Below are 13,328 nucleotides of genomic sequence, written 5' to 3'. Positions count from 1 at the left end.
AGAACAGAGAACCTGGGAAAAGACCCACACAAATATGCTCAATGGATTTTTGATAAAGGAGCAAAAACAATTCAGTGGGGGAAAGACAACGTTTTCAACAAATGGTGCTGGAGCAACTGGATGTCCACTGGCAAAAACCATGAACCTTGACCTAAGTCTCACACCTTATACAAAACTTAGAGATCATGGACTTAAATGTAAATGGATCACAGATCATAGATTAAATGTATCATGGACTTAAATGTAAAATGCGTAACTATATAACTTTTAGGAAAAAACAGGAGAAAATCTTTGGGATCTAAGACTAAGCAAAGAGTTCTTAGACTTTACACCAAAAGCATGATCCTTAAAAGGAAAAACTCAACCTGGACTTAATCCAAATTTAACACTTTTGCTCTGCTAAAAACTCTGTTAAAGGGATGGAAAGACAAGTTCCAGAGTGAGGGATATATTTGCAAAACACATATCCAACAACGGACAAGTATCTAGAATATATACTGAGCTCTTGAAAACAACAGTGAAAAAGTAAATGGTCCACTTAGAACACAGGCAAAAGTCATGAAGAAACATTTCACATAAGAGGATATTCAGATGACAGATAAGCACATGAAAAGATGTACAACATTATTAGTCACTAGGGAAATGCAAATTTAAACCATAATGAGATATCATTATGAGATATCAGAATGGCTAAAATTAAAAAAAATAAAATAAAATTTTAAAAGTGACAACAAATGGTGGGAGGACGTGAAAAATATAGATCAGTCATACATTGTTCATAGGAACGCAAAATGGTACAATCACTCTGGAAAAGGATGTAGTAGTTCCCTGAAAAACTAAATATGCACTTGCCATTCAACCCAACAACTGAATGCCTGCGCATTTACCCCAAAGAAATGAAGACTGATATTTTGTGTACACAAAACCTGTACACAAATGTTTACAGCAGCTTTATGCAAAATGGCCCCAAACTGGAAACAACCTAGATGTCCTTCAACAGGTAACGGGTTAAACAAACTGTGATATATCCAAACCAAGGAATTCTACTCAGCACTAAAAAAGGAATGGACTACTGATACATGTATAACCCTGGCTGAAGCTCCACAGAATTATGCTGACAGTCAATTCCCAAATGTTACATATCGTATAAATCCATTTACGTAATTTTTTTGAAATGACAACATTACAGAGATGTAAAACAGATTCGTGGTTGTCAGAGAAGGGTGAGAGCATGGGGTAAAAGAGAAGTGGGTTTGTCTATAAAGGGCAACATGAAGGATCCTCCAGTGAAGCAAATGATCTGTATCCTATATGTATCAATGTCAATATGCTAGTTGTGATACTGTATTATATTTTTACAAGATGTTACTATTTAGTATAAAAGTACAAGGGATCTCTTATTATGTCTTACAACTACATGTGAATCTACAATTGTGTAAAAAAATGAAAATATATAAATTTTATGTGCACCCATGATCATAGCAGCATTATTTATAATAAAAGGTGTGTCCATCAATGAATGAACAGATAAACAAAATGCGTTACATACATACCATGGAATATTATTCGGCCTTAAAAAGGAAGGAGATCCTGACACATGTTAAGTCATGGATGAACCTTGAGGACATTACGCTAAATGAAATAAGTCAGTCAGAAAAAGACAAATACCGTGGGATTCCACTTGTATGAGCTATCTAGCGTAGTCAAATCATAGAAAAAGTAGAATGGTGGTTTCAAGGGGCTGGGGGTATGAGGGAATGGAAGGAATTAACTAAATTTGTGATGAATTTCAACTTGGGAAAATGAAAAAATACACAACAATGTGAATGTTTAACATTACTGAACACTTAAAAAACACTACTGTACATTAGAAATGGTTAAGATACTAAATTTTATGTTATGCACATTCTACCACAAATGAATTTTTTTTTAAAACTTAAAAAAAAAAAAGACCTTCACAATGGTGATTTCTAGTGCACTAGGCAGAAACTATCCTCAATAGAGTGATAAAACAGCACTGACTTATCAAAATCTACATTTTCCTTTCACAAGATGAATACCAAAGCTCATTAGATATTAAAGTCACTGTATCTCCTTGTGTGTCATACTGGTCAAAGGTATCAAGTTTTAATAAGAAATATGAGTTTCATCTCCTTTGGGTCATTTGTGTTCAACAACTATCACAGTACATAGTAGATGCTGAAACACGTGTGCGGAGCACTAGGGCCCATGAGTACAGTGCTGAGGGAATAGAGACACCCCATCCCATGTACCCTGGTTAATTCCTTCCTATACTGAGCCCTCTCCACTCCCCAAGTTTAAAGTCTTATCAAATGCACTGCGCGGACAGCAGACTTGAGATGTGTTTCCTGTGCGTCTACTGTCCTTCAGTCTTCCAGCTGCCAGGAAACCAGAAACAAAACAAAGTCCATACCTTCACACAGCCCAGTCTTGTGGGAGGAGATGACTCTGTGGTATAGTAACTAAATTTTATGCCAGCCAATGGAAAGCGTTAGAAATAAAAATGAAGGGGTATGGTGAGAAACCAAGGCCAAAGGCAGAAACTGGGCTGAAAAGAGGTGGGTGAGAGCACCTGCCAGACCAACACCAGCCCCTATCCTATGAGGACACCTGAGAAAGTAAGCCTCGTGAGGGAACACGGAAGGGGAAAATGCAGAGGAGACTCCCTAACAACTCACTGCACGGTTGTGTGACGGTGCTGAAATAATCTGTGCTTTTTCCCTCCATTTCCTAGTATTTCTGAAATAGCTACTACCGTGATTATTATTAAATTTAAAAAATACCCTATGAAGTGTAAAAGAGTGAAGAGGTCTCTCTTTTTTCACAGGAAAGGAACTCTAAGATGCCAAGAGGACAATAGACGAGGACTCCAGGGCATTTGTTTTCCACCATCTTTGTCTGCACAAAGGCTCCCGAAGGTGACAAACAGCCAGCATGGTGAGCAGCCAGGACTACACAGGCAGGAGGGATGCAAAAGAGCATCTTACAAACTCATCCCCTTCCTGTATTAGTTTTTCTCTGCTAGGGCTGAACAACCAGTGGGGCAGACAGCAAGCTGGCTGGGGTCCTGGAAAAGCTGCCATGCAGCTTAGAGAGAGGCAAATATGCGGTTCTCAAAGACCCTTGAAGAAATCACTCACCGGGGGCAGCTGGAGGGCAGTCACCTGCTGTGCGTCCCTCAAACTCGCTTCCTGAAGGAGGGAAGTGTCTTGCAGGACTGAAAGAGATCAGAAATGGGTAGCTCATAAAATCCTGGGTCTCTTTTTTCACCTGTAGAAAGAGGATTACCAGACAATGCACATAAAAAGCACCTGCGGGACTATCCTGGTGGCGCAGTGGTTAAGAATTCGCCTGCCAATGCAGGGGACACGGGTTCGATCCCCGGTCCAGGAGGATCCCACATGCCACGGGGCAACTAAGCCCGTGTGCCGCAACTACTGAGCCTGAGCTCTAGAGCCCACAAGCCACAACTACTGAAGCCCGCGCACCTAGAGCCTGTGCTCGGCAACAAGAGAAGCCACCACAAATCACAATGAAGAGTAGCCCCCGCTCGCTGCAACTAGAGAAAGACCGCGTGCAACAACAAAGACCTAGCATAGCCAATAAATAAATAATTTAAGTTTAAAAAACAAAAAGCACTTGCAAAATAAGGATTTCTGTCACTTTGCTTTCAGACATGTCAGTGGTGGCAGTAACGGAATGCCTGGGTTCCAGCTGGCTCTGCCACCAACTAGCTATGTGACTCCCTGCAGGTCCAGGGACCTCAGCTGTATTATCCACAATACAAGGGAAAGGAAGGTTAAAGCTCCATGGAGTAAAAGGGGTCAGTGAGAGCTGTTACCAATTAAGATTATTGTGGGACTCCAGTGTCATATAAATTTATACATTTATAAGTTTATAAATTGCAAAGCTCTTTAAGAAAGACTATTATCTCTATCAGATGCTCCTGGAAGAGCACTTTCCACAGTGTCCAACCACCATCACTCAAAACTGTGTACACACTGTAGTACTGGGATCATCTCACTCTCCCTTGTCTTGGGCTACCAAGGGCCTCTGCTACATTCTCAACTGATTTCTCTCCCCTGACCAGCACATGCCCAGGCGTCTGCAAGAAGTGAGCCGCATACCTGGCCCATGGTGCAGCCATGTCACAATGAGCTGTTTCAAAAGGTACTCCTTTCACAGAATAAGCTGCAGTTTGGAGAAAATCTGGGAGGTTAAACCACAGCTCATAATGTGAAATCAGTGTCAAAGCTAACATTAGAAGCCCGTGTTCCTCACCTTTCACACCTGGGACATAAAGTTGTCAGCAAACAGCAGGGGCAGGTGTGGCTATTTGGAACAACAGCCTGAGACAGGAGCCAGCTCAGACCAGCAGTGACATTTGGGTGGGGGTGTGTGAGGAGAAGGCAGCCTCATCACTCTGCTGCCAGAAGATCACGCTAGGTGGGCATGGATTTGAGGAAGGCATGTTTTAATTCTGCTCTCATACCTACCACCTTCCGGGGTATAAAACACAGCCCTACCCTATCTTTCACCATTATAAATGAGCACATTGACGCTTTAAAGATTACTTTGGAAAGCTTTCAGCCTCTAAACAAAATCTATATTTTGGGGAAAAGCTTCAAGATTAGGAATTATATGGCTTTTACTGGAAGTGCTTCCCAATGATAAATCACCTGAACGTTTAAGGTGGTGTTTTTTTTTTTTTTTGCGGTACGCAGGCCTCTCACTGTTGTGGCCTCTCCCGTTGCGGAGCACAGGCTCCAGACGCGCAGGCGCAGCGGCCATGGCTCACGGGCCCAGCCGCTCCGCGGCATGTGGGATCTTTCCGGACCGGGGCACGAACCCGAGTCCCCTGCATCGGTAGGCGGACTCTCAACCACTGCGCCACCAGGGAAGCCCTAAGGTGTTCTTAATAGCTAACTCATCATGCCTACTTTGTCCATTCATTATTGCTCAAGGAAATGGAAGGAAATGGGCTTTTGACCCAAAGCCCATCCATGGTAGCTGGATTATCTCAGAACTTCACCAGGAAGTGAGGAGGCTGCTACAGTTCCTGAAGCACCTCCTCCTCCTCCTCAGGGTCCTGTCATGGCCATCATCAACCTGCGTAACCCAGGCTGCTTGCACGTGCATTGTTTATTTGGGCAAATGGTTGTTTCTCATGCCTGTGGTTATGGGCTGAATTGCATCCCTGCCAAATTCATATGTTGAAGTCCCAACCCCCAGTACCTCAGAATGGGACTAGATTTGGACATTGGGCTTTTCAAGAGATAATTAAGTTACAATGAGGTAATTGGGGTGAGCCCTAATCCAATATGCCTGATGCTCTTATAATATGAGGAGATTAGGACACAGACACACAGAGGGAAGACCATGTGAGGAAACAGGGAGAAGATGGCTGTCTAGAAGCCAAGGAGAATCAGATCTTAGGAGAAACCAACTCTGCTGATACCTTGATCTAGGACTTCCAGCCTTCAAAACTGTGAGACAATAAATTTCTGTTGTTTAAGCTGCCCAGTCTGTGGGACTTTATTATGGCAGCCCAAACAAACTAGCACATCTGTCTTGACTTTTAACCAAGGAGAGGCTGGAGTGTGAATTTGACTTGTACAGAAATCAGTACAGTTTCACATATAAAAAAATGTAGTATGTAACTTTTAAAAACTGAAAACTTATTACAATGACAAGGACAACTTCTGTGAATCATAAGAACGCATTCCTGGTCTCCTCATACTTTCTTTTTCTATCTATAACTGTAGCACAACTGTAGCACAAGTCTGCCCAAACTAACCCTCACACACTACAGGTCACTTCCTTCAAGCTGAGAGCACCACTTCTTTCCATGATGATTAATTACTTCAACTAGAAATCATGGGCAGGAATTCCTTGGTTGTCCAGTGGTTAGGACTCCGTGATTCCACTGCAGAGGGTACAAGTTTGATCCCTGGTCAGGGAACTAAGATCCCGCATGCTGCACAGCACAGCAAAAAAACAAACAAACAAACAAACAAAAACAAATCATGGGCAGTTCAGGCCCCCTGTTCAGTATTTTATGAGTATCCAGGCATACCTCATTTTATTGCACTCTGCAGATATTACTTTTTTGAAAAACTGAAGGTTTGTGGCAACCTTGCATCAAACAAGCCTACTGGCACCATTTTCCCAACAGAATTTGCTCACTTCATGTTTCTGTGTCACATTTTGGTAATTCTTATAATATTTCAAACTTTTCCATTATTGTATTTGTTACGGTAATCTGTGATCAGTGTTAATGTTACTATTGTAATTGTTAATGATCTTTAATGTTACTATTTTAATTGTTTTGGGGTGCTGTAAACCATGCCCATATAAGACAACAAACTTAACTGATAAATGTTGTGTGTATTCCAATGGCTCCCACATTTCTCTCCCTCTCCTCGGGCCTCTCTAGTCTGTGAGACACATTACTGAAATCAGGCCAGTTAATAACCCTACAATAGCCTCTAAGTGTTCACATGAAAGGAAGAGCCGCATACCTCTCACTTTAAATCAAAAGACAGAAATAATTAAGCTTAGTGAGGAAGGCATGTCAAAAGCTGAGATAGGCTGAAAGCTAGGCCTCTTGCACCAACAGCCAAGCTGCAAATGCAAACAAAAAGTTATTGAAAGAAATTAAAAGTGCTACTCCAATGAACACACAAGAAAGCAAAACAGCCTTATTGCTGATATGGTGAAAGTTTTAGTGGTCAGGAGAGATCAAACCAGCCACAACATTCCCTTAAGCGAAAACCTAATCCAGAACAAGGCCCTAGTTCTCTTCAATCTATTAAGGCTGAGAGAGGTGAGGAAGCTGAAAATGAAAAGTTTGAAGCTAGCAGAGGTTGGTTCACAAGGTTTAAGGGAAAAAGCCAGTCTCCATAACATAAAAATCCAAGGTAAAGCAGCCAGTCATCCAGAAGATTTAGACAAGATCATTAAATGAAGGTGGGTACACTGCACAACAGATTTTCAGTTTAGACAAAATAGCCTTATATTGGAAGAAGGTGCCACCTAGGACTATCAGAGCTAGAGAGAAGGCAATGCCTGGCTTCAATGCTTCAAATGTCAGGCTGACTCTCTTGTTAGGTGCTAATGCATTTGGTGACTATAAGTTGAAACCAGTGCTCATTTACAATTCCAAAACTCCTAAAACTTCCCTTAAGAATTATGCTAAATCTACTCTGCCTGTGCTCTATAAATGGAACAAAGCCTAGATGACAGCACATCTGGTTACAATATGGTTTACTGAATATTTTAAGCCCACTGTTGAGATCTACTGCTCAGAAAAAAAAGATTCCTTTCAAAATAGTAGTGCTTTTTGACTAGTCACCCAAGAGCTCCCTGATGAGATGTATGAGATTAACATTGTTTTCATGCCTGCTAACATAACATCCATTCTGAAGCCCACAGGTCAAAGAGTAGTTTCAAATTTCAAGTCTTATCATTTAAGAAATACATTTCACATGGCAACAGCTGCCATACACAGTGATTCTTCTGATGGATCTGGACAAAGTAAACTGAAAATCTCCTGGAAAGGATTCACCGTTCTAGATGCCAGTAAGAACATTCACGGGACTTCCCTGGCAGTCCACTGGTTAGGACTCGGTGCTTTCACTGCCAGGGCCCAGGTTCAATCTCCGGTTGGGGAACTAAGATCCCACAAGCTGCGCGGCACAGCCAGAAAAAAAAAGAAAAAAAAAAAAGAAGAACATTCATGGGAAGAGATCAAAATATCAACATTAACAGAAGTTTGAAGGAAGGTGATACCAATCCTCATGGATAACTTTAAGAGGTTCAAGACTTGAGTAGAGGAAGAAACTGCAGATGTGGTGGAAACAGCAAAGAGAACAGAATTGGAAGTGGAGCTTGAAGATGTGACTGAATTGTGACAATCTCATGATAAAAGTTGAATGGAAGAGGAGTTGCTTCTTACGGATGAGTAAAGAAAGTGGTTTGAGATGGAGTCTACTCCTGGTGAAGATGTTGTGAAGACTACTGAAGTGACAACAAAGGATTTAGAATATTATATGAACTTAGTTGATAAAGCAATGGCAGAGTTTGAGAGGACTGACTCCAATTTTAAAAGGAAAGAAGTTCTGTGGGTAAAATGCTATAAAACAGCATTACATGCTACAGAGAAATTGTTCGTGAAAGGAACCATTCAATCGATGAGGCAAACTTCATTGTGGTCATATATATATATATATATATATATATATATATATATATATATTTATTTATTTATTTATTTATTTATTTAATTATTATTTTTTTTGCAGTACGCGGGCCTCTCACTGTTGTGGCCTCTCCCGCTGTGGAGCACAGGCTCTGGACGCACAGGCTCAGTGGCCACAGCTCACGGGCCCAGCTGCTCCGCAGCACATAGGATCTTCCCGGACCGGGACATGAACCCGTATCCCCTGCATCGGCAGGCGGACTCTCAACCACTGTGCCACCAGGAGAGCCCCTGTGGTCTTATTTTAAGAAATTGCCAGTCACCCCAACCTTCAGCAACCACCATCCTGATCAGTCAGCAGCCATCAGCATGGAGGCAAGACCCTTCACCAGCAAAAAGATTTCATCATGCTGAAGGCTCATATGATAGTCAGCAAAAAAATATTTTCAATTAAGTATGTACATTGATTTTTTTTAGACATAATGCTATTGGACACTTAATAGACTACAGTGTAAACACAAATTTTATATGTACTGGGAAACCAAAATTTCATGTGACAGACTTTATTGAGATTATCTCCACTGGACAGACCAGGAAACTGAGGCTTGCAGAGTTTAGAAGCATGCCCCGGGTCATACCTGGAGGATCCAAAGCCAAGTGTGTCTGCTGCCAAAGCCACCTGCCTGTGGCCATTAGTGCACTTTGTACAGATATTCAGACATGGCTAGCCAACATCCATGCTCCAAGTCCTGAAGATATCACCCTATCCCCTAGGAAGCATTTTTATATTTCTTTTCAATATTATAACAATCATGAGAGCAGAAGTTGTTTGGCTGGGGAAAGAGAGGTTCAGAGAGACAAGAGGACATGGCCATGGCTCAGTTCCCCACACAGGCCCTACTGGGACAGCGACGGTGCACAGCTGCCCCCAGACCAACAAAGCCCAGAGGTGCGCCCTCAAAGAGACAAAATGATGCAGCCTCAAAAACACCTACCCATAGCAGAGGTCCCTCTGGGAAGACCTGGCACCCATGAAGAGGATACTCTCATGAGATTCTGATTGAATTGCTCTAGGGAAGAACCAGACGCAGAAAATGGTTCCAGGCTACTTAGGGGGAAGGAGAGAACTAAAAATGTCAAGGGCTACTTCCAAGTCCACAGGACTAGGTACAAAATACCCCTTCCCCACTCCCTTGGGCTCCCTACCTGGGTCCCCGCTGAGCTGGCCCGAGAGTCTGCTTGGAAGCCCGGGGCCCTGAGCCAGGGCCATGGGCTGGGCGTCCTGGCTCTTTGCAAGGTCACTCTGGGGTTCTGCTGGCAGCCGCTCCTGCTCCTGGTCTGGAGGGCTGTCCCCATCGTCAATCACCACGGGGTCTTCACAGTGCTTGAGCTGCAATCCCAGAGAGGGCTTTTCAGAGCTCGGTGGAGAGGTCCCTGGCCAGATGAGGACCAGCAACTGGGCAAACCCCTCCCTCCCCGGGCCTGCTGACTGTTGACTCTACCACTAGAAGCTCAGTCCCAGCCTTGTGTGGGGCTATAAAGGGGGGGGTAACATAACCATGCCACCAATTAGGGCCTTTAGGGAATGGAATCTGCTTTTTTAGGAAACCAAACTTCAACGTGGGCATAACCGAAGCACATAGCTCTAGATGGAATTCCTCAGCCCTGGCCAGGGGACGCGTGACCCCACCAAACCATCAAAGCACAAGGTGGCCACCCTTTCCACACCTGCTGCCCAGCCCCACTCTCTCCCTCTCCCTTCCCATCCTCCCAGCCAGCCCAGCCCAGCCCGCTCTGCTCACCCACTGCCAGGGTCTCCCCGGCTCTCGTTCCAGTGCCTCCACAGCAGCCACAGCCTGATCGCCACTCTCAGGTTCCTGGGCCCGCACCCAGCTCTGGATCTCCCGGGGAAGGATGGCCAGAAACTGCTCCAGCACCAGCAGCTCCAGAATTTGCTCCTTGGTGTGCCTTTCAGGCCGCAGCCAGCCCCGGCACAGGTCCCAGAGGCGGTGCAGGGCCTCTCGGGGGCCCGCCGCCTCCTGGTAGCAGAAACGTCGGAAGAGGCGGCGGGAGGACTCGGGGCTGGGAAGCTCACCCTGGGGGCTAGGGTTCTCTCCTGGTGGGCTCCTCATTTTCCTGGGCGCCTCACTTTCCTTCGGAGCCAAGACTCGGGGGCACAGGGCTGTGGGCATGATGGGATTTGATGGGGGTCAGCAGCAGAAGACGACCCTATTTCCAAACAGAAATCACTGGCTTCAATGTTCTGGTCTCCTGCAGTAGTTTTTTGGGGGTGGTGATGGGAAAAGTGAAAAAGCCCACAGAGACCAGCCCTTGGGAGAAGCCCTGGGACACGTGAGAAGTGTCAGTGTGGATGATCCTTACACAAAGGGAGAGAAGGAATGACCCCATTCCCAAAAGCATCATTTTGATTCCCCTAACTGGGTGACTGGACAAACAAGGCAGGGAGTCCAGGAGAAAATCAGTGGCATTTCAACGTGGCACTGGCATTCCAAGCATCCCAGGAGACCAACAGGGCCGCATGCATGAGAGAGATGTAATTAACGCTCTGTGGTACCTTCGGTGTCCAGGTCCTCCTGGAAAGGACCTGAAAGACGAGCTGAGAAGGCCGCTATCTTGAGGCTTCAGAGCCAAAGTCACCGTCCTTGCCCTTGAGACCTTTACAAAATGAGCTAGAAGGACAAAGACAGACATGTACAGGAAAAGTCTTAAAAGCTGATCCAGGAAATTCATCCTGCTGGTGGCTAGGGTTGAGGATCAGTGCTAGACCAACACAGACTGAGAATTGGCCTTGCTCAGTGGAATATGCACTGGGAAGCAGGGAATAAAGCAGACAGCCTAGAAGATCCCCAGACAAGAGATGGAGAAAGTCAAGAGGCAGTCACATCCTGTGTTTCTTACAGAAAAATAACATTATGTATTTAAAAACATCAGTGCTTTCAGATGAACTTCCACCCAACTCACTAAAGTCTGAATAGTAAACTTTAGCATATGTTTAACGATGTCTGGACCTTCCACCTGGCCTCCACCCATCTTGCCTTCTCTTCTCTTCAAACCACAATGAAGAAAACCACACACACCTCACAGACCTTTCTCAGGCAGAACAGAGGTTGGGCACTCATGGCACAGCCTCCACATCTGCAGGGTGGGGCTCAGGGGCCCTTCCACCTCCCCAGTGAACACATACAGAGCGACATCAGAGAGTAGCAGCCACTACTCAAAACTATGGGACCCAGGGAAAACGAATGGCACATGAGGTCGCACACAATCGTCCCCCCACCCCCGCCACCATAAGGCCTCTGAGATCCTTGGGCATGGTCACTTGCCCTCCTCAGCAGGTTTATGAGGCTCCCCAGCATGCCAGCACCTTACTCTCAACAGCTCAGTGCCCCCACCCCGCAAGGGTTCCATGCAAAACGCAGGCCTCATTCCCATTTCACAGGAAGACAAGTGTTCTTCACAGAAAAACAACAAAGCCACTGAATGGCAATCAGAAAACTCCAAATCTCTATACCTCTTTGCTTTCCAACATAAAAACAAATACAGACTGGCATAAAAGGACCCTGAGGGTATCTGGCTGGACACACTACGGCTTGCCCCGCCTCCGGATTTCCTCCAGTGTCTGCTCCTGCATCTGACACCCAATCTCAGCCTTACTCACTTGCCACGTTCCATGAACTCAGCCATCACACACCTGCAGGGCCTCTAGGTTCCTCAGGTCTGCACCCAACCTGTGCCCCACCCTCAGTCAGTACTCAGATGACCGCTCTAGGGCATCTGGCTCTAGGCTCTGCCCATCATCCCTAACCAGACAGCCGTGTTCCTGTCACCCTAGCACCTGGCACATAGGAGTCTCAGAAATGATGTATGATGAATGAATTAACGTTGGTCCCAAGAGGATCCCACAGGGGGGCGGGGCATGCTCAAAGAAGCTCTAGGCGGAGGAACAGAGCTGGATCAGCAGAAAGAGGCGGGGATGGGCATTTTATGCCAGGAAAAAGGGCAAGCCTTTCCTCGCTCCAGATCTCTCTCCCTTTTCCCTCTCTTCCTTTCCCTCCCTACACATACACACACATCCACCTCCACTTTACCCAGTTCCCGGCTCCTCACCTCACAGCCTGGAACTCCTTCCCTGCGTCTAACTCAAATCCCTCCTGCGGCGGAAGTCTGCGGCAGCAGCTCCTCATCCTTCCAGCCCGGTCCCCCGGGTGTGCTTCCTGAGGCGGGTTCTCTGCAGAGGCCACTCCGTCCCTGGCTAGCCGAGTCCCCGTCTCCTGCTCATCCAGAAAACCACGGCTCCGCTTAGGAGGGAAGAAATGGTAGCAAATGGAGGCGCCTGAAAAACAACATTTGTGTTGTCTTATCCCCCTCCCCGGAGACTCACCGCACGGCTCCTGGAAGCGAGGCAGGGCGCGCGGGCCACAGAAGCCTGGGCCGCCTGGGCCGCACTCACCGCCGCGCCGCGTCCCAGTTGGCGGGCCGTGCAGGCCTGACCGCCTCCGGAGCCCGCCGGACGCGGAGGAAAGGAAAGGCCGAAGCCCTCCGGCTCCCTCCCCTGGGACACTTCCTGCTCCGCTCTAGGACCGGGGAGGTCTCCGCATCTCAGTGGTTCGCTCCTCCGCCCCCCGGCCGAGGTGTGCGCTGGGGGTGACATCCGACACCCCCGGCCCGGCCCGGCCCGGCCCGGCCGGCGCGCCCCGCCCTGCCACGCCCCGCTCCGCTTCGCTCGCGCCCCGGCCTAGGAGCTTGGCCGGGGGCTTTGTGGGTCAACCACACCGCCTCTGCCCTGCCTCCCCGCGGGCTCGCGCGGGGGGCGCGCGTCGAGGCGGGGCGGGAGGCCGGGTCGTCGAAGGCTCAGCTGGGACCGCGCCTGGAGGCGGGTGGCGGAGCGGGAGGACAGAGAACACGGTCAGCAGGAGGGCTCGCGCGGGTGCGTCCTGCCGTGGACGGCCGCCGGTGTGGGAAGGTTGGCCTGGGGGCTCCTCTCTTCGCTGTCCTACCCCTTCGGACTCCCACACGGGCTTGGGGACGCCCGGAAGGGACGATCCTGGAGCCGAGGCTGAATGCAGGAATTGGGAGGGGGAGCGGA

The 13,328-nt window shown here is 47.0% G+C and overlaps 1 protein-coding gene across 2 annotated transcripts in view; it reads right to left on the bottom strand.

Annotated features, from left to right (window-relative positions):
• The window catches only part of ZNF496 (zinc finger protein 496), a 39,929-nt gene extending 27,001 nt beyond the window's left edge, over positions 1 to 12,928 (bottom strand). The window contains exons 1-6 of one of the 2 annotated variants that reach the window (XM_059061703.2): positions 12,693 to 12,928; positions 12,350 to 12,575; positions 10,797 to 10,911; positions 10,024 to 10,450; positions 9,428 to 9,611; positions 3,162 to 3,238 (exon numbers count right to left, since the gene is read on the bottom strand). In XM_059061703.2, the coding sequence (XP_058917686.1) occupies positions 3,162 to 3,238; positions 9,428 to 9,611; positions 10,024 to 10,413 (651 nt within the window). In that variant the 5' untranslated portion in view covers positions 10,414 to 10,450; positions 10,797 to 10,911; positions 12,350 to 12,575; positions 12,693 to 12,928. The remainder of the gene's footprint in view (positions 1 to 3,161; positions 3,239 to 9,427; positions 9,612 to 10,023; positions 10,451 to 10,796; positions 10,912 to 12,349; positions 12,576 to 12,692) is intronic. The other variant, XM_059061702.2, reaches the window with a different exon arrangement.
• Between the last annotated feature and the right edge of the window lie 400 nt (positions 12,929 to 13,328).

This window comes from Kogia breviceps, chromosome 4, assembly GCF_026419965.1.
Source record: "Kogia breviceps isolate mKogBre1 chromosome 4, mKogBre1 haplotype 1, whole genome shotgun sequence".
In the NCBI taxonomy this organism is placed as follows: domain Eukaryota; kingdom Metazoa; phylum Chordata; class Mammalia; order Artiodactyla; family Physeteridae; genus Kogia; species Kogia breviceps.
This window is presented reverse-complemented; position numbering and strand designations above follow the sequence as displayed.